Below are 22,184 nucleotides of genomic sequence, written 5' to 3'. Positions count from 1 at the left end.
GAACTGGGTTTCCATCTGAGCTCTTGATATTCATACAAGTGGTTCTCTTTTCTCCAAAGGTCTCTTTAATTTTCCTGTAGGCAGTATCTATCTTACCCCTGGTGAGACAAACCTCTACATCCTTACATTTGTCCTCTTTCCATCCCTGCTTAGCCATTTTGCACTTCCTGTCGATCTCATTTTTGAGACGTTTGTATTCCTTTTTGCCTGCTTCATTTACCGCATTTTTATATTTTCTCCTCTGATCAATTAAGTTCAATATTTCTTCTGTTACCCAAGGATTTCTACTAGCCCTCGTCTTTTTACCTACTTTATCCTCTGCTGCCTTCACTACTTCATCCCTCAAAGCTATCCATTCTTCTTCTACTGTATTTCTTTCCCCCATTCCTGTCAATTGTTCCCTTATGCTCTCCTTGAATCTCTGTACAACCTCTGGTTCTCTCAGTTTATCCAGGTCCCATCTCATTAAATTCCCACCTTTTTGCAGTTTCTTCAGTTTTAATCTACAGTTCATAACCAATAGATTGTGGTTGTGATACTATTATTATTATTATTATTATTATTGCATGAGTAGGTGTGTGGGGGTATAAAGTACCCCACCTTGTATGATAAGTTATAATATCCTTAGGAAATCACTTAAATATTTATATGTTGTAGTTGCATTATTATATACACTGAAGAGCCAAAGAAACTGGTACCCCTGTCTAATACTGTGTAGGGCTCCCGCGATCACACAGAAGTGCCACAACACGACATGGTATGGACTCGACTAATGTCTGAAGTAGTGTTGGAGGGAATTGACATCATGAATTCTAAAGGGTTATCCATAAATCCATAAGAGTATAAGGGGGTGGAGATCTCTTCTGAGCAGCTCGTTGCAAGGCATCTCAGATACGCTCAATAACATTCATGTATGGGCAGTTTAGTGGCCAGTGGAAGTGTTTTCATTTAGAAGAGTGTTCCTGGTGCAATTCTGGACGTTTGAGGTGTCTCATTGTCCTGCTGGATTTGCCCAAGTCCATCGGAATGCACAATGGACATGAATGGATGCAGGTGATCAGACAGGATGCTTATGTACATGTCACCTGTCAGAGTCATATCTAGACGTATGAGAGGTCCTACTGTGGGGCGGCTGGTGGAATAATTGTTATATAAATGTTCCTATTATTTATTTAATGCTGTTGTTTGCCGTTCTCAACACTGGCTCTCTAACTACAATATTGTCAACCAGAAAGTGATTAGCAAAACATGAAGCCTGTAATTAGAATTCATAGTGCCCACTTCATCTGAGAAATACACTTATAGCTACAGCTTATAGCTCTGAGGAATTAGGAGATTGTCTGGGATTCATAATCAAAAACGATTCTCTAAAAATGTTCACTATATTCTGAAAGTCACAGACCAAAAAGAATTCACACAATCCAACTAACAGAGCAGTTCAGAGTCTAATGCGCTGATACTGTCTAAATTAAATGTTTAAGTGAATGCTCGCCATAATTTGATGATAATGTTCATCAAACGCCACACTAAATAATGGTAGAATGTCTGTCCCGCGGCGGCACGTGAAAATACGACATACGCAAACTGAAGATAGATCATTAAAGTCATCCCAGAATTAACAAGTCACTCGAAAATGATTTCATGGTTACGCGTATCCCGAGTAACTTATTACGGCATCCGAGGCTGTTTATAACAATGATACCAACGCGACACGACGCCCGGCACAGGTGGTGTGCTATTCAGCGTCTGGAGAGAACTGGGGCCTTCCTTCCTCGCGCAGCGTTCTTATATATAAAGCCGCGGTGCGGACGGCTAAGGGAACGCCAGATCAAATTGGCTCTCCCGACTAGCCGCTGGGCTAGTAATGCACCACGTTAAGTTATTGAATAAATCATCGCTTCCTTTGCTGATGGCCGATGAAGCTCTCAATTTAAATGTGCATTCAGCACACAGGTAAGTAATCATAATAAAAGTCTGACGTGGCTAAGTCAAATAATTTGGGTGAGAGAATTAATTTAATTACACTACACGCAGTAGACGAGCTCTGAACTTGCCCTTTGGAGATACGCTATCGCTATAGTTTTGTAGTTATTCAATTGAAAATTCTCACATCTTTATGATTATAGCGGATCTCCCTTCTACTTAAATTTAAACATCCTAGCATTATTTATGCGCCTACTTAATCTATCTTGCTTCCTTAATTTCTAAGACAAAAACCAGAAAATAATGAATTTCAACTAAAATTTTAATTTGTGAGATCCAGAATACTGTTTCTACTAAATTATTATGAAAAAGGAATCCAAATATAAATTTTTAAGTTTCTAGCTCTTTTCTGTTGCGCCAATGATTTTTACAGGAAAACGTCCAAATTTCGAAAATGGTTAAAGTTATTGAACTGATATTCAACACATATTGATTTAGTATTACTCCTGACATGCTAGAAACGTTTCAGGTTATTTACTTGATTTTTAAAGTATTTCGCAACATTTATGACGTCAGAGCTAGGCTGGCACACAATGGAAAGACTGATGTGAATTTTATACAGCGTGAGTAGGCTGCTTCCCTACACTACGTCACTCCAACTGCACACACCCCACACCATTACCAAGCCACCACCAGCTTGAACAGTCCACTGATGATGTGCACGGTCCCTGATTCATAAGGTTGTCTCCATACCCATACACATTCATCTGCTCGATACAATTTGAAACGAGACTCATCCGACCAGGCAACATGTTTCCAGTCATCAACAGTCCAATGTCGATTTTGGCAGGCCTAGGCGAGATGTAGAGTTCTGTGTCATGCAGTCATCAAGGGTACACGAGTGGACCTTCGGCTCCGAAAGCCCATATCGATGACTTTTGTTGAATGGTTCGCACGCTGACACTTGTTGATGGCCCAGCACTGAAATCTGCAGCAATTTGTGAAGGGTTGCGCTTCTGTCACGTTGAACAATTCTCTTCAGTCACTGTCAGTCCTATTCTTGCTGGATCTTTTTCTGGCTGCAGTGATGCAGTGATGTCAGAGATTCCTGATATTCACAGTAGACTTGTGAAATGGTCGTACGGGAAAATGCCCACTTCATCGCTACCTTGGAGATGCTGTGTCCCATCGCTTGTGCGCCGACTATAACACCACTTAAATCTTGATAACTTGCCATTGTAGCAGTAGTAACCAATCTAACAACTGCACCAGATACTTGTTGTCTTGTATAGGTGTTGCTGACCACAGCGCCGTATTCTGCCTGTTTAAATATCTCTATATTTGAATACACATGCTTCTGTGGCACTTCAGTGTATCTGTTTCAAAAACTTCAATCAGCACCTGGATGAAGGAATTCATGATACAAATATGTAACAGAGGGAAAAAAATTACTTACATTTTTTTTATCCTTGTAATACAGGTACTTTTATAGTTCAACCCTTTGCTTAGATAAAGTGAGAATGGCATACATGCTAAAAATTGTCAGAAAGCAGTAAGTATAACACGAGTGAGGGCATAGGGTACGGAGTGCCCCACTACCATTTTCCTGGCGAAACAATTCATTACTGAGGGCTCTGAATAGCTGCCACATCGCAGGGCTCGGCATTATGCTACAGCACTATGAAATTCCGCAATGGGGTACTCAGTACCCCAGCACACCTTCTCAAAGGTTAAAGTTAACTTAGACATTTCCTTCTTAAAATTCTTTAATCTACCTACCCAATTAACGGATCTAACATTCCACATTCCCATACATTGGTTGAAATCAGTCCCAATATTTTACGTACTTCTGCTTGATAACCTTCTTTTAACCATAAAGGACTCCTCTTTGCCTGATTTCCAGTGGGCATGTTCCCAGAACTGCGAGAAATATATTAGTCAGCTTCACAAAGGAGGTGACTGTTAATCTCAGCTGCACACTTCATTGTACTCTTCTGAGTACTAAAGCTGGCTTCACATACTATAACTGATAATCATAAGCTTGTATCATGTGCTACAACACATTGCTTTAGATAGGTGATGTGACTGTTTTCAATAAAGTCTAAACTGTCAGCTTTGTGCTATTTATAATTTTGTGCATACCTTTGTACCTCTTCCACCTGTCTCTCTGCATGATATGTTAGGTGTTGGCATTAATCCCTCAAACAACTAACTGTAAAGTTTTACTGTAATCTAAGTACATTCTTCACCAGGATTTTGACTGCCTATCATTGTCAGCAGATGATGTACCTCATACCCACACAATACTTCCCAACCCTTCTAAAGTGGTAATCCACTACCCATCCCACCTACACAATTTCTTGGTCCATCTCTATGCCACACCCATTTGTGCAGGACCTATTTGATTCACCAACACAGACTATCCTCTCCAGTTCAGTCACAGGCTTAATCTATACCATTAGAGGCAGGGCCACCTGTGAAAGAAGCCATGTCGTATACTAGGTCTGCTGCAATTTTACAAGTGTTTTACATGGGCATGACAAACAACCAGCTGCCCATCTGAATGAATAGTCACCACTAAATTGTGGCCATGCACCCTCCCACACCCCCTTCACCCAAATGCTAACTTCTGTGAATTACATACATGTGAACTGTCCTTGTAACACATGCCTCGGTCTCTCTATCCTCAGGGCCTCAATATCTTACTAGCATCAGTCTCCCTCCCACATACTACACACTGTTATTTATACTCACAGTTTCCTCTTTCTCTGAACTAACTCACCCTACACATCCACTTTTCACTTATTTGGCATACATAACACTGATGTGGGCAAGTTTAGTGATGCCACATTCCATTCCTTCCCCTTGCTGCCTCTCCATCCCAACCCTCTGTGTGTGTGTGTGTGTGTGTGGGGGGGGGGGGGGGGGGGGTGCGCAATAGAAAAAAAAGATATATATATATGCTAGATCACCACACTATATTGAGCTATTAATCACAATACAACACAAACAGTCCTATATGCTAAATTGCATACCTGGAAATAATCACTGTTTTCAATGGCATGTTCATTTTTGTTATATGCATGTATAACATTCCCCTTGAAGCCATTCAGCTGTGAGCCTTCCCAATTAAGAAAATTGGATATAACTTGCACATTTTTTCGAAGTGCCCCATGATACTTGAGGATGGCAGAAACTATGTCTCCCAGACCAGCTGAGAAAACTAATACTGGAATACTTGCTTCATCCAATGCTTTAAGCATCATGTCGGAGCCATCCCTAATAACAAATCAACACACACACTAAATTAGCACACTTCACAAAGCAGTAACAGATGTACACGACAGAATAGGAATAGTAAAAATGTTTTAAGATAAACATTATTTCTGTTCATTGTCAATATAATATACAGAGACTTCATCATGAACAATGTTATATGGGACAGTCTTCAGATCCTCAGTTCTCTGGGTAGTCATCTAATGTCATCTGAAAATGTTACAATGCAAGAAAATACAAACATTTAAATAACGACAATGCTATCTTCCCTTTTTTTACTTTTATACAGTTGCCAGAGAGTTATATGATGCAAAGCATGCATGGTCTTCCAAGAGGAAACAACTATGTCAAACTGGGAGCATTTATAGGTAGAATAGATGTTTACTATAATAACAATAATTCCATAATGCAAATAACAAACAAAAATTAGAAAAGACTACCACTTACATATAACTGACTGGTGTGAGGTACATATCAACTCATAGCAGCACAGCAACATTATAAAAGGTGTGTGTAAGTAAATGGATGAATAATACAATACAGGAGGAGAAAACAAGCTCTCAGAAACAGTAACAAAATTATGACTGAAAGAGAAGAGATTCACAAAACAGAAGCACAGAAGAGGAAGCTGTGGGAGGAATGAATGGTTTCAAGATATGGACAGGAGAGGAGTGGTGTGCCATAAGGACAGGAGAGGAAAAGTGATAGTAAAAGAAGAGTAATAGTTGAAGTTGAGGATGAGATGCCCGAGAGCAGAGGATTTGCTGGAAGGGGGAATAATAATAATAATAATAATAATAATAATAATAATAGTCCTTAGGCATCACCAGATGCGGTTACAGAACGGCCTGTGGCCAGCACACCACACTCCCGGCTGTTGTCAGTTTTCATGACCGTGCTGCTACTTTTCAATCAAGTAGTTCCTCAATTGATCTCACAAGGACTGAGTGCACCTGCTTGCCAACAGCACATGGCAGACCCAGATGGTGACCCATCCAGGTGCTAGACAAGCCCGACATCGTTTAACTTTGGTGATCCGACTGGAACGGGCAAGGCCATTGGCCTGCTGGAGGGACAGTTCCCCTCTGTGTAGTTCAGAGGGGCTGTTGCAGCAGGCAGGGTGGAGATCCAGATGGCACAGGTACTGAAGCTTGCTGCAACTGGTTTATACAACTGGTAGTTAGCCACAGTTTGGCAGTGAACATTTATGTTGATAACCAGCTGGTCAGCTCACATCTCCAAATAAAATAGAGTGCAGCTGGTGTTTAATGTGGCTGCTTTCACATGGGATCCTTCCTTTTAGAGAACAGGAAATCACTGTGGCCGGACTGGTGACTGCAGGTGAAGGATCAGTAATAAGATGCAGGTGAAGGATCAGTAAATAAGACAAATCTTGCACCTGAGGGAATAACCCATGTGATGAAGAATGGGGAGCATGGCTGGCAAAGGATAAACTAGTTGGAAGAGCAACGGACTACTACTTCGGCAATGGGCATAGAGTTCTGGGTAGGATATATAGGCACTACAAATGTCCCAGGGGTACTACAAATGTAGTGTGTGGACAGTAAGCTGGAAATGTGGGTCTCACGGGGAGTGTGCCAGAGATAAGTCCCTGCAGTCTCACTATCCTCCGTGTCCTCAATGGCTCAGTCAGATAGTGTGACTGCCATGTAAGCAGGAGATCCCGCGCTCAAATCCCGGTCAGGGCACACATTTTCAGCTGTCCCCATTGATATTTATCTACACCTGTAAGCAGCTAATGGTCTGGATTTCACTGTAATTTTATTCTTCAAGAGCTGCAAAAATCACTAATAGTATCTGTTCTTTCGGACATGTCCAAAAGAATAGATACCATCTTCATATATTTGAGACAAGGTCCTTTGTGTACTTTTGGTTGTGGTGACCAGTAGGGTGGTTGCCAAAGAAATGCTTCAACTAAAGAGAATGAGTGCAGAAAAGTAGATCCCCTGCAAGTCCAGCAAAGTTTCCTAAAGATAGGGTAAAGTCAGGTTTTTGGAATACAGGCTAACGGCAGTGTTGACAGGCGGTTAAGAACCAGTAAGTCTCTATTTTTTTTTTTTTTTTGGGGGGGGGGGGAGTTTGAAGGAAGTTTCTAAGGATCTTAGGGGTTTAGTATCGTAGGTTATCAAGTGAGGGCTGAAGAGATGAGGAGGGGTGGTGGTGGTGGTGGTGGTGGTGGTGGTGGTGGTGGTGGGGAGGGGTAGGGGGAGAGAAAGTTGATTGGGAACCATAGATTCCTTGTTGGATAGAGTTATTCACAGGCACGAATTAAAAAAAGTAGCCGAAGTTGCCTCCTCAGGCAATCATTGGTTTAATGATGAAAGGGACCAAACTACAAGGTCATCAGTCCCTCCTACCTGGAACAGTCAACACAACCACACACCAAAGAGCAGCTCAGTGCACGACACCCAAGGAAAGAAAATTCCAAGGTCTACTGAAGATGAACAAAGGCTACAGATAGGAACAAGGAAGAGATGTGGGTGAGGTGCCCTATCCAGAGAGCAGCCAGAAGTCACCAAAGAAAAAAAAGCACAATGGGGTACTCCCCCCCCCCCCTCCACCACTTGCCGGAAGCACCCCACCCAAAAGAATCCAGAAACAACTAGCAATATGGACAGGGTGAGAGAAGCACAGGAAAAAGAGAAGAAGAACACAAAGTCAAACAGAACACACGAGAAGCGGGAAGGAAAGCAAAATAGCGGGTAGGACAAGGGCTGGGGTGGGCTACCAAGCTCTGCCAGCTATTGCCCATTCGGGGCAGAGGAAGCAACTGGCTCTCCTACCAATCCTTCAGTGGGCCAACTAGGCTGAGGTGCCCTCATTTAAGAGTGGTAAAAACCCCCATTCATGAATAAACCATGAAACTAGGCCAGCTGCTGAGGCATCATCTGCTAACATCATGGGAAGCGAGACAGGATGATTAAGAGTCCGCTGCAAGGCGGCTAGGTTAGGACATTTCAGCAAAACATGGATCACAGTCAAACAGGCACCTCAATAACAGTGTGGAAGATATTCATGATGGAGGAGATGACCACGAGCCAGTCAAGTATGGCCGATATGGAGCCGGCAGAGGATGGTGGAGTTCTTGTGAGAGACCCGCATGGAGGGCCTCCACAAATTCATGGTCTTCTATATCACCTGTAGTTTGCTCAGCAAAGTCAGAGTATGCCATTCCAGATTACAAATCCTTACAACTTGACGGCATACTGCTGACTGAGGTCTGATTCTGGAATACTGATCTTAAGCGGTGGCTTGCCAGTAGCCAATTTGGCCAGCCCGTCAGCAAGTTCATCTCCTAGAACCAAAACGTGACCCATTGTCCAAAGGCCACAGAGCATCCACATTGTTTGAGGGCAAAACAGGAATCCTGGATAGTTAGGACTAAGGGATGGTGAGGGTAACACTGGTCACAAGCTTGTAAACTGCTCAAAGAGTCACTACAAATGAGGAAGGAGTCACTGGTGTAGGAACGGATATGCTCAATAGCATGAAAGATGGCTACCAACTACGTAGTGAAAACACTACAGCCGCCTACAAGAAGCAGAGTTAATTAAATCCTGCATGAATGTAAGCAAAGTCAGCACAAACGGCAGCCACTGAGTCATCAGTATAGACAACTTCTGAATCCAAAAATGCCCCACGAATTGAGAAGAACTGGCACCAGAGGGCCTCACAATGAGCTGAGTCTTTCAAAACTTGTGGCTTGCAGTAGGTTAAGAGAGAGCTGTGGGGTGGGGGGATGCACCATGGAGTACATGAGTGGGCCTGGAGAAGAAATGGTAGAGGTGAAAGCTGGAGTTCAGGAAAAAAGGGACCAGATGCAGATGGTAATCTTAAGCCCACATCGGGGCCACCATTATGGGATGTGGATCTTCATATCTGGAAAGAGGAGTTGGTAGTTGGGGTGCTCTTCAGAGCAGCAGATGCATCTGCTTAAGTGAGCAACTGTGGTTGGCACAAAACCCACAATGGTGGAACCATCACCAGCACTAGGAGGCTGATCATAGGGCTAGTCCAAAAGGTACCAATTGACCGCAAAATGGTGAAACAGGTCCAACATCTGTAACATCGAAGGTGATGCCAAGCTGTATGCCAGACTCCTGTAATCTAGATGGGGCTGGATCCATGCTGTGTAGAACCATATTAGAGTAGAGCAAGCTACACCCCAGTTGGAGTTGCTGAGGCATCGAAGAGCATTGAGGTGCAACCAACATGTCTGCTTTAATTGACAAAAATAGGGAAGCCATGTCAACCAAGAATCAAAGACCAGTCCCAAAAAACGATGATAGTCCACCACATTGAGAGACTGACCGTCAAGGTATGTCTATTGTTGACAAGGCCGAAAGTTATAATTGTGAGAATCTTTTTGTTGTGCCTATCTGCGACTCAGCATCTCCGCTATATGGTGAGTAGCAACATTCCTTCTCTAATATTGTTACATTCTTTCCTGGATTTTCCATTGTTTAATATTTGTTTATGGTTCATTTAAAGTTTTTATAATTTTTTTGCTTTAAAATTATCGCATATTGGTACTAAATTTTCTGTATATGTAAAGTGTGTTATACTGGAAGTTGAAGTGCTTTGCATTACATATGAGTAATGTATGTAAAATACTATATAAATTGTTTATTATGTTAAATAATTTTCAGATGACCTTTCGTATTTAAAAATATGTGTGTGTGTGTCTAAATTGTTCATGTTAATGTAAATCTGACAATTTAAGAAATGGTCACGCTTAGCAACAATATAAAGTGTTATGTAAAAGCCAGTGTGCTTTTGTTTAAAACGAAACTGGCTCTGGGGAGTGGAAAAGGTGGCAAGGGCAAATTGGTGCGCTACCTACAGAAAACGCGGGAGTAAGTCACACAGTCTGTAGGCCGCAGTGATTGAGGCAGCATCTTTGAGGAGCAGGAAAAGCTTTGCCTGCAAATTAACACAAAATGCCTCGAAATGGAGAATGCAAATGGCTTACAGCATAGCTGTGAGTTGTTGGGCTACTGTATGTAGAATTGACTGATGCCACGAAGAGAAACTGAGCCCATACAGCAAGAGACTTGCAGGCCATACTGCGGGAAGTGGCATAATTGTTTGCCACACCCAAGCCTACAGCTACAAGGTAAGACTTTTATAATAAATTTACTTTTGTACAGTGTGAACAATTAATTTAAACTGTGTTTTAATAATCACTCTTGAACTTTAAAGAAAGTGGTTCACTCTATTATTTCATCCTAATCATACAGGGTTCCTTCCTGGTGTTTGATGGATCCAAGTATCCTATTTTACAGACTGGATCTGAGTATCCTATTTTACAGACTTAGAAAGTGCCAAGTTAATATACAGAGGCACCATTTAAATTGTTTTTGTGTTTGCAAAGAGTTATAATAAAAGTTCGCTTACGTAAAATTCAATCAGAGTGTAGCCAAGTTACTAGAATCTGGTAAATGACTATACAGAGATAGTTGAAGAAAATAGCTTCTGAAAGTAAATTCCAGCAAGAAAGAGGTTTTCTTGACATGAAATGATCAGTTAAAAAGTGTGTGCTTTCGTATCTAAGTATATCAGTATTTAAGTTTGTTTATTATAGAAAATGATTTTCTATGTCCCCCCCCCTCCCCCATGACCAAATTATTTTAGCTTTCCTGAAGTTATATAATGGGCTTTTTCTCTTTTTAAAATGTAATGTATAAGGGTGTAGTAATCAAAACGAAATTCCAGTGTCTGCACTAACATTGTTTACATGGAGTAATATTTATTTGAAGAACCAAATTAAACAGTGGGAAGAAAATAGGCAAAATTCATTCTTCTGCTTTTCCAAATACTTCACTGTTTCATCGCCCGGATCGGCTGGCTATTAGTACAAGTTTTGAACCACTGAATGAACTTGGAACTAACTTGTCCTAGCTTCAATATAATATTATTCATACTGTGTTTCTTTAACCACAGGATAAAATCTTAGGAACAGAATTGAATAGTCTGATTTACTTATCCATTAGACACAACATAGAGTCAAATCCTGTAAAAAGGGTAACTCTATTAATTAGCTTTTACTATTAACAGGACTATCCTACCATAGTGTACTTTATTTGGAAACTAAACTAAATTTTAGTCAGAGGGTTATACGTGGCTTTTCCCGTAACAGGACTATTTGTTCTGTTCGGGTATAGTATATGTGACAACACAAAGACAGTTTTTTCTGTTATTTAGGTAAAAGCATACTAAATTACAATAGTAGTGATACGGTTATAAAGGCACAGATCTGGATGGGAATGGACTGTAAGGCAACAACAGAAATGCATTAACATAGGTCTTGGCAGCTGAAAATCAGAAGCTATGAGTAAGAACCTAAGACTGCGGTGGTGTATTGCTCCCTGCAGTCTATGTTCAGCAACACCCGTTGTGGGTGAACACAAATAAATCCAAAAATCATCAGCATACAAAAACAGGGCCACCATAGGCCCAACAACTGTCAACAGACCACTGATAACCACTAAAATGGGAAGGACACTCAAAACAAAACCCTACAGAGCATGATTCTCCTGGAGACAGGTGGTGCTACTGGAAGTGTCAGTCTGTACCTGAAAAGTGTGACATAAAAGAAAGTTCCGGATAAAAATCTGGATGTGTCCCTCATGTAAGGTGGCAAGGGTGTGGTGGCACCATGTGGATCACAAGTTTCATGCAGATTGAAGAAGACTGCAACAAGGTGTTGATATCAGGCAAAATCTGTTCAGATGGCAGACTCCAGGGTGGAGTAAATTACCTGCAATAGAGCAACCTCGGCAAAAACTACACTCTGTCAAAGCCAAAAGGTCCTGAGACTCAAGGATCCAATACAGCCTTTGAAACCACATACGTCCAAGTAACTTGCACAGGACTTTCACTAAACTGATCGGACAATAGCTGCCCATCCGAAGAGGCAATTTACCTGATTTCAAAACTGGAATAATACACTTTCTCACACTGGGAAGGAAATTTCCCTTACTCCTGAGATGGTTAAAAAGGTCAAGTAAATGACACTGCCTAGGCAGTGATACGTGTTGAAGCGCATTTGGTTGTGTACTTGGTCAGAGCAGACAACAAGGACGCTGGTGAATTTCCACTTGCTACATGGAGCATTACAAGACTCTAGGCAATGGGGAACACAAGAGAAAGGCAGTTGTTTCAGCTGTTGTGTGTGAAGACCAAACATGGGTGGACAGTGGACTAATGCTAGGCCTGGACAAAATGCTCATCAATAGAGTCTGGGCTGGTGAGGTCAACACCTTTCTGGGAAATTCCCAAGACACCTGTAGAAGAACGGTGGCCAGAAATAAGCCTGATCTTGGCCCATACCTGCGAAGAGGGAGCATGTGGTGCTATATAACATATATTTTTCTGGCGTTTAAGAAGATAATGAGCCGGGGCACAAAGCAGTTTAAATGCCAGGAGGTTGTCAAGAGACAGATTCCATATGTAGTATTGGAGGGCAGAACAATGGTCTTTAACAGCTGCAGCAATTTCGGGGGTCAACCAAGGGACAGTCTTCTGTCGGAGAGTAGTCAAGGAAGAAGGAATCGGCCAAAGGTGTCTGTCAGACACTGTATGGTCTCATCAATCCCGTTGTGTGGTGAAGTGGTTGGGATGGCAACCGTGGAAAGGCATCCCAATCCACATTAGTGAAGGCCCATCTGGAAGTGTGTCCAGGCGAGTGATGCTGAAGAAAAGGTATGATGATCAGAAAATGATCGCTGTCACACAAATTGTCTTGAACTCCCCATTGAATGGAGAGGAGGAATCCGGGGCTATGTACAGAAAGATCAATGGCCGAAAAAGTGGTGTGTTCCACAATAAGACGTCTGGGGGCTCCAGTGTTGAGGAGGCAGAGGTCAAGCTCTACCAACAGGTCTTCAACAAACCTGCCCTGGTTAGTGATTGCAGTACCACCCCACAGAGGGTTATGGGCATTAAAATCTCGAAGGGGGAAGGAAGGTGTCAAAGGAGGGCAAGAAGAGCAGGAAGCATCATTAGGAGATCTGTCTGGGGGGGGGGGGGGGGAGATAGAAAAAAATTAATCTGAACAGTCACCACTTCCAGCACAGTATGAAGAGGAACCCAGGTACTAAAAATGTCCATGTGGACCCACATGCAGGCACCACCAGAGGCTCACAAAGGGCAGACCAGACGGTTTGGAAACCACAAAGAATTGGCCAAATGAATATCCACGAAATGAGATTCCTGCAATATAACACAAGCTGCAGAACGGACAGAAAGAAGAGACTACAGTTCCAGAAGCTGACAGTAATAACTACATTTCCACTGAAGGAGAGTAGTAAATGAGACCAGATGAATGTTGAATGAGCCAGAATCGGTCGCTGGGCAAAGTCAGAGTCCGTCACCAGTACAGATGGAGAGATAGAATGTGTAAGTTTGGACCCTGACAGGGGGAAGGTGCAACACCCCCTCTGATGTCAAGTGTGGCTCCATCCCAAGACTCACGCTTCTTCTTCTTCTTCTTCTTGTTCTTCTTCTTTCGACGGTGAGAGAATTTGTAGTTGGAAGAGAGAAAGCTGCGGCAATATCCCTGACAGAGGGGGAGGGGGGCGGGGATATAAAGGAACCAAATTACAGAAAGAAAATGAATGGAATGCACAAAAAATGGGGGAAACATACACCACAAGGAAAAGTACAAGAAGGTATTAAAACCATAGAGCAGATGGTCTGAGCTGGCTGATCACAATGATAAATGAGCCAGCCACTCTGCAACATATTAAAATGTCCACCCCAAAAAGACAAGTCATATGTGAGCCACAGTGACACAGAGATGGGTCCTCACAACAGAGGAGGCAATCTTGTGTTAGCCACCTATGGCCAATGCAGAGCCGGCAGAGAACCACAGAGACCCTGTGAGAGGCCCGCATGGAGGTCTTCCACACATTCGTAGTCTCCTTAAGAGCACACAGTTTCTTGTATGTACCGAGATTATGCCATTCCATCTCCCAAAGCTGAAAAACCTTGTGGCGTAATAATGATCGCAGGTCAGTTACAGGGATGCCAATATCCAGAAGAGATTTCTATGTAGCCTGTTTGGCCACCATGTCGGCAAATACATTTCCTGGGATTCCGACATGGCCTGGGGTCCACACAAACACAATGGAATGACTGGACCATTCCAGGGCATAGATGGACTCCTGGACGGTCGCTACCAAAGGATGGCAGGGGTAGCACTGATCGATAGCTCGTAGGCTGCTCAAGGAGTCAGTACAGAGGAGAAATGACTTGCCACGGCATGAGCGCATGTGCTCAAGAGCACGAGAAATGGCAGCCAGCTCTGCAGTGAAAACACTGCAGCCATCTGGCAAAGTGGTGTTGTTCAATATGTCCTCCATGAATATATGCGAAGCCAACGTGACCATCAGCCATCGAGCCGCCAGTGTAAACCACTCCGTGTGTCCCAGTACCTGTCAAGAATCGAGAGGAAGTGACAGCAGAGAGCCGCAGGTTCAAATGAGTCCTTAGGACCATGTGAAAGGTCTAGGCAAAGCTTCAGCCTAGGTATACACCATGAACTTCAAGTATAGGTGGTAAAGGCAAGGACTCCACTTCAGACAGAAGAAATCGGACGCAAACCGCAATCGTAAGCCCCGACCTGGGCCTCCGATACGGGATGCCATGGATGGGAAAAGGAGACGGTAATTCGAATGCTCAGGATAACTATGTGTGCAACGTAACTGGCGAGCAGTTGTGCACGCCTAACCTTCAATGGAGGGACTCCGGCCTCCACCAGTACACTGGTCACCAGACTTGTCCTAAAAAGCTCCTGTTGCCAGTTGAACGCCACAGTGGTGCACTGGGTCTAGTAAATGCAATGCTGAGGGCACCGCTGAACCATAAACCAAACTCCCATAGTCGTGGCGGGATTGAATAAGGGCTCTGTAGAGCTGCAGCAGCGTAGAGCAATCTGCACCCCAGTTGGTGTTGCTCAGGCAGCGGAGGGCACTGAGGTGCTGCCAGCACTTCTGCTTCAGCTGACGAAGATGAGGAAGCCACGTTAATCGGACGTCGGAAACCAGTCCTAAGAATCGATATGTCTCCACTACCATGAGTGGATTATCATTAAGATAAAGTTCTGGTCCCAGATAACGGTACAGCACTGACAGAAGTGCATGACACACGACTTCGTGGCTGTACTGGAGGCCGTGGGCTCTAGAGCCCATGACTGCGCCTTGTGGATGGTTCCCTGTAGGCGCCGATAGGCAGCACCAGTACTGGAGGAACAGTATGAAATGCAGAAGTTGTCTGCATACAGAGAAGGTGAGACCGACAGCTTGCTAGACTGTTAATGGCCACTAAAAATAGAGATACACTCCCTGCGGGACCCCATTCTGCTGGCTATGGGGGGAACTATGGGAGGCACCAACTTGGACATGGAAAGTACGGAGCGATAGGAAATTTTGGATAAAAACTGGGAGCGGGCCCCGGAGACCCTACTCATATAATGCGGCAAGGATATGATGTCACCAGGTCGTGTCGTAAGCTTTTCGTAAATCAAAAAAGACAGCAACCAGGTGTTAGCATCTGGAAAAGGCTATTCAGATGGTAGACTCGAGGGAAACTAAATTATCAATGGTAGAGCAACCCTGGCGGAAACCACCCTGGCATGGAGCCAGTAGGCTACGTGACTCCAGGACCCAACATAACTGCCAACTTACCACACGTTCTAACAGATTACAAAGAACGTTGGTGAGGCTGATGGGTTGATAGCTATCCACACCAAGTAGTTTTTTACTGGGTTTGAGCACTGGAATGATGGTGGTCTCCCTCCATTTTAATGGAAAGACACCATCGCATCAGATCCAGTTGAAGATGACAAGGAGATGTCGCTTGTAGTCGGATGAGAGTTGTTTGATCATCTGACTGTGGATCCGATCTGGCCCAGGAGCTGTGTCGGGGCAATGTGCAAGGATGCTGAAGAGCTCCCACTCTGTAAATGGAGCATTATAGGGTTCACTGTGATGTTCAGTGAACAAGAGGGCTTTCCTTTCCATCCACTGTTTGAGGGTGCAAAATGCTGGGGGATAATTCTCTGAGGCAGAGGCTCGAGCATAGTGCTCGGCAATTGCGTTTGCATCGGTAGATGACACACCATTGATTTTAATGCCAGTAACACCTGTCGAGGTCTGGTACCCACAAACACGTCTGATCTTTGTCCAGACTTGGAAAGGTGACGTATGGCACCCAATGGTCGAGACGTACCTCTCCCAACACTCCTGTTTGTGTCTTTTTATAAGCTGGCGAACACCAGTACAGAGCCCTTTAAAAGCTATTAGGTCTCTAGGGAAGGGTGCCACTTATGTCACTGTAGACTTTTGCCGGAGGCACCCTAAAGAACAAGTGATTGTGTTTTCGCCATCGGAACGATCGTTCTAGTGACCTGCTCAACTACCACATCGATGGTACCATGTGGGGGAGATTCGATGGTGACAGCAGAGGTAAAAGCATCCCAGTCTGCCTTGTTTAAAGCCCATCGTGGTAGACGCTCAAGGGAATAGCGCTGGGGGAGTGACAGGAAGATGGGAAAGTGGTCACTACCACACAAACCATTGTGGCCTCTCCAGTGGACAGATGGGAGAAATCTTGGGCTGCAGAGGGATAAATCAATGGCCGAGTAAGTGCCATGAGCCACACTGAAATATGTGGGGGGCCCAGTATTTAAGAGGCAGAGGTCGAGTTGAGACAGGAAAGTTTCGATATCTCTTCTTCGGCCAGTAAGCACAGTGCCACCCCACAAGGGGTTATGGGCGTTAAAATCTCCCTAAAGAGAAATGGTTTAGAGAGTTGATGAATCAGTGCAGCCAATGCATTCAGGGGTACTGCACCATCTGGAAGAAGATATACGTTGCAGACAGTTAATTCCTGCATCGTCCTTATACTGACAGTCACAGCTTCAAGAGCGGTTTGAAGAGGCACAGGTTCACTGCATACTGAGTTCAGGACAGAGACACAAACTCCACCTGATACTATTATAGTCGCTATGGTTCTTGTAATATCCCCTATAGCACAGTGGAGGGCAGGGGTCGGCACTGCCGGGAACCAGGTTTCCTGGAGGGCAATGCAGAACGGATCTTTTAAGTAATTTTCTGTATGAAAAAAAGACAGTAATTCCATGTGACATATTGAGCAGATCGGTGACTAGAAACTTGAGTGTATTACACACTGATAAATTTAATAGTATAGCGAGTATTTTCATTTTAAAAAAATCCGTGCTTAGTAGCTGTTCAGATTTCGGGTAGTACGTTACCATAAACTTGCTAACGTGAATGAAAGGGTTTCTGAATGGTTGTGATAGGATTAGCACGGGCTTGGCAGTGAATGTGTAATGCTTAACTTCAGGAAATACCGAAGTTTTGCCAGTATTAATTAAGATCTCTTCCTGAATCTTAGAATAGTTATGTTGTATGCAGCCTGGTGCGAGTTGCAGTACGGTAGGTTTCTGCTCGGCTTCCCTACTGGACAACAGCTGCGAATAGTTCACAAGTAGGTTCTGGTTTAAACCCAAAAAAGAACCGCGTTGCTGCAGTAGGTATGCAGCAGACGAGAAAAATATGGATTTAATAAGGAATGAATGGGATTTTGGTAAGAGAAGAAAGACATCAAGGTAGGAAATGGCCATATGCAGGCACTGAAGAGAGCCAAGTTGCAAAATATAACATTAATTCCAGGAAGCGGAGATGCTGAGTCGCGACAGGCACAACAAAAAGATTCACACAATTATAGCTTTCGGCCTTTAAGGTCTTTTTCAGCAATAGACACACACACACACACACACACACACACACACACGCACGCACGCACGCAACTTGCACACACGTCTGCAGTCTCAGACAACTGAAACCACACGTTTCAGTTGTCTGAGACAGCAGACGTGTGTGCAAGTTGCGTTTACTTAGTGTGTGTGTGTGTGTGTGTGTGTGTGTGTGTGTGTGTGTGTGTGTGTGTGTGCACGCACATGTATGTATATGTGTCTATTGCTGAAAAAGGCCTTAATGGCCGAAAGCTATGATTGTGTGAATCTTTTTGTTGTGACTATCACGACTCAGCATCTCCGCTATATGATGAGTACCAACTTTCCTTCTCTAATATTGTTACATTCCATCCTGGATTTTCCATTGTTTAATTCCAGGACGGGAATAATAAACAAAAATGAAAAAAGGCACCCACCCGTGTCTGCAGCATGAGTGATTGTTCGTGTATAATTTCTCATGATAACACAAGAGGAGAGAGAGGAAAGGTGTGTGACAACTTGGAGGCAATAATATCTATGGGTAAGAAGCAGGCTGATCAGATAAAGGAAAGCATCACAGAGGGGAAGCAACAAAAATAAGGACTTGAAAAGCAATTCACAAAACTGAGAAAGCTGTTCTATAATTTCTGTGCAGCATTCTAAGCTAGTACATATATATTTGAGAGGGCTGCAGTTCAGAAGTGGAAGTTTATGAAAAGGACTGACAATTTATTCTATAATTGAACATTTTATTTTGATCTGTTATTAATTACCTGTAATACATATATAAATTTCTGAGAAATTACCTGAGAGGAACTCTAGTCTGTGCAACAACTTCATGAATCTCTTGACAGTCAAAGTCATAACCTCTCAGGAGATCCTGAGCTTTGATATACCATTCCAACATGTATTCCATTTTCTGTTCTCTGGTCAACTTTGGATCAATCTCCAGTGCTCGATAATATCTGTAAAGAGCACTGGAATCTGCTTTATAACTACTAGGCAACTGCTTGCACTCTCCAAAGATACCTGACAAATGATGAACATATATTAACATTTTATTTATTCTCAAGAAGGTCCAAAAGAGAAAAGTACTTCCCTAACAAACTGACTTCATATTAAATATATCTAAAAACAAAGATGCTGTAACTTACCAAACGAAAGCATTGGTATGTCGATAGAGACAATAAAAAACACACAAACACACACACAAATTTCAAGCTTTCGCAACCCAAGGTTGCTTTATCAGGAAAGAGGGAAGGAGAGGGAAAGACGAAAGGATGTGGGTTTTAAGGGAGAGGGTAAGGAGTCATTCCAATCCTGGGAGCGTAAAGACCTACCTTAAGGGGAAAAAAGGACAGGTATACACTTGCACACACACACATATCCATCCGCACATATACAGACACAGGAAGACATATGTAAATGCAAAGAGGGCAGAGATGTCAGTCGAGGTGGAAGTACAGAGGCAAAGATGATGTTGGATGACAGGTGAGGTACGAGCGGCGGCAACTTGAAATTAGCAGAGGTTGAGGCCTGATGGGTAACAGGAAGAGAGAATATATTAAATGTTGTATGAACACCTTGCCTCACATAAAACTAATATTTCTTGAATGACATTGCCTTCACAAACACCATATAGCTACACCAATAATTTAGTTAGCAGTATTTGGAACTGATTCAGGACAAACCCATTATCAACAGCCAGATGTGAAAATATAAAGTAAATACTGCTAACGCTGCAGATTTTTATGCTTGACTGTTTGCTGATTTTATTGCTTGACTGTTGATAATAGGTTTATTCTGAAACATGTCCAGTAATTGATAAATCAATTATGTCATTGACGAAACATTATTAAAATTAAATATAATCCAGTTAAATATGTGAGCATTATAGTCCTGTAACTTATTTCTTAAATACGTATAAATATCCAGCTCAGGAAAAGTACTGATAGTTTTTGATTTATATGATCGCAACACCAGGACAAAATGTACTACTGCACTCTCAATAAAACTGAATGTGACTGGTAAGTCCAACAAGATGCCAAACTCACTAAAATCAAGTATGTTGCTGTTTTATATAATACCAATGTATTATACAACACTGTTTATGTTGGCAAACAGTTTGAATAAGCAGCAGCAGCAGCAAAACATGAACGGCAATGTAATAAACATGCCTGATAAATCCAATTGTTTTATGCAGGTTATGCTTAGAGTATAATTATTGCAATTATGTTATTTATGATATTTGCAAATGCCATTAGTTTAATAACTCCTTGGAAACAGAAAGTAAATAAACATTTTTTCACATTGCTATGGAAATCACAGGCATTTATACATATAAATGCCCATAACAAGCTCATTGAAATCATGGAATCTTTAGTATTCATTTACAGGGTAAATGGGTAAGAAAGCATATATATTCCAAATTAAGATTTATACTTACCAAAACTTGTGAGACATCGATTTCCATTGACATGTTGTTTTGTCAGTGTTTGGTCAAAATCAAGTATTATCTGAAACAATATTCACAGCTCACTTACTATACTTGCCAAGTGCCTCCTACAATTACAACAACCTATTGCACAATGTGTGTGCAGAGGCTTAAGCATTTTTCAACTTTTTATTTTTTGCTTCGTAACAATTAATCAAGTACTATCTTGGAAAATTTGCCTTTACAGCAATACCTAGGTACATACTCTGCAAGCCAATGTAAGGGACATGGCAGAGGGTATTAGTACCACTGTATTGTATGTATGCAAACAATAAAATTCAAATTCATCCATTCTTTTCTTCACTTTGCTTTGATTATAAGATGGATTCATTATGAACTTCATTACCTTATATTCTCTGCCATTATGACTTTGCCACTATATTTCCCACCACAAAAAGATGAAACTTTGGTGTCAGATACTCATTTTAAATACAATGATGCCATCACAACAATTAACTCAATTGTCTTGTCACCAGCTTTAAGCTAGAATTATAATTGGAGTTACGTTTCTTTCAGTTTCTGTTAACTACCAATATCTCAGAACTGGCAGTTAAATGAACCAATATTGTTTTGAAAGTATGCCAACACTATTTTATGAGAAGCTTTGTTATCTTGTTTCCCTTGACTATGTGTTGCAAGCAGCACAACAAATGAGAAAGAGACAGACTCATCTCCCGTACAATGAACTGCCTTCAATTTTCTTTACAAACCTAGGTTACATGCATCAGAGCATTCCTGAAATAAGGAAAAAAATTTCAAGCAACTGCATGGAAAACTGGATGGAAAGCTACAGAACTTCTCACATTAATAATAGTGTATGCTAAAGCCACAGAATGTTACATCTCACCAAGTGAAGTTTTATAAATCAGAATCCTGCATTACCTTTAAGTCAGCCAGCAAGAACAACTTCAGAATTGCTTCAATTCATTGTCAGTTCTGACTTCCCCATCAAGTAATGATAGCTAGATGATTTCCTTGTCACACTGTTTTAGGATGATGCCACTCTTATGGGGAAAGGCTCCCCAGATAAAAGCACTGAAATGACTTGTGCTGTACAATGCTGCAACCTGAATGCGCCAGTAGCAAAACATAGTATATGACAGTAAAATCCAAAGAAGCTGCACAGCCAAAATAAACTTATCAGACAGGACAGAGTTTGCAACTGTTGTGTGTGTGTGTGTGTGTGTGTGTGTGTGTGTGTGTGAGGTTTACGGGGGCTAAACAGCGTGGTCATCAGTGCCCAAACGCATAAAAACAGGAACAGATGCAGTGAAGGGACTAAGACGGACAGCAAACAAGGAGAACGGCTAAAAGACACAGACCTGACGCAGTTCCACATCCTCACAGACAGAAGCAAAACAAGAGGAGAAGAAACACACTAAAAAAGGAAAGGAAACACAAGGAAAAGAGAACAGAAACCGAAGGGGAAACAAGGAGGTAATCGTGACTGGCGGACCTCTTACCTAAAACCTGGGTGAGCCAGTCACCCAGCAGCACATTAAAACCCTCTCCCTAAAATCCGAGGCAACAAATTGGACAGGACACAAAACCGTAAGACCTTAACCACAGTCGTTGCGTCATCTTGCAAAATAGAGGGCAAATCCGGTGGCAAAGAAACCACCGCCCTCTGGTCAGAGAATAAAAGACAGTCAAGTAAAATGTGGCAGTCAGTAATCTGGACGCCACAAGCACTGCAGATTGGGGGGTCCT

At 42.5% G+C, this 22,184-nt stretch overlaps 1 protein-coding gene across 3 annotated transcripts in view; it reads right to left on the bottom strand.

Annotated features, from left to right (window-relative positions):
- Positions 1-22,184, bottom strand: part of LOC126252018 (7-methylguanosine phosphate-specific 5'-nucleotidase) — a 102,887-nt gene that overhangs the window by 52,724 nt on the left and 27,979 nt on the right. For all 3 annotated transcript variants that reach the window (XM_049952804.1, XM_049952802.1, XM_049952803.1), the window contains exons 4-6: positions 20,427-20,496; positions 18,787-19,009; positions 4,959-5,202 (exon numbers count right to left, since the gene is read on the bottom strand). In XM_049952804.1, coding sequence (XP_049808761.1) covers positions 4,959-5,202; positions 18,787-19,009; positions 20,427-20,496 — 537 coding nt within the window. The remainder of the gene's footprint in view (positions 1-4,958; positions 5,203-18,786; positions 19,010-20,426; positions 20,497-22,184) is intronic.

Source organism: Schistocerca nitens, chromosome 4, assembly GCF_023898315.1.
Source record: "Schistocerca nitens isolate TAMUIC-IGC-003100 chromosome 4, iqSchNite1.1, whole genome shotgun sequence".
Classification (NCBI taxonomy): Eukaryota; Metazoa; Arthropoda; class Insecta; order Orthoptera; family Acrididae; genus Schistocerca; species Schistocerca nitens.
This window is presented reverse-complemented; position numbering and strand designations above follow the sequence as displayed.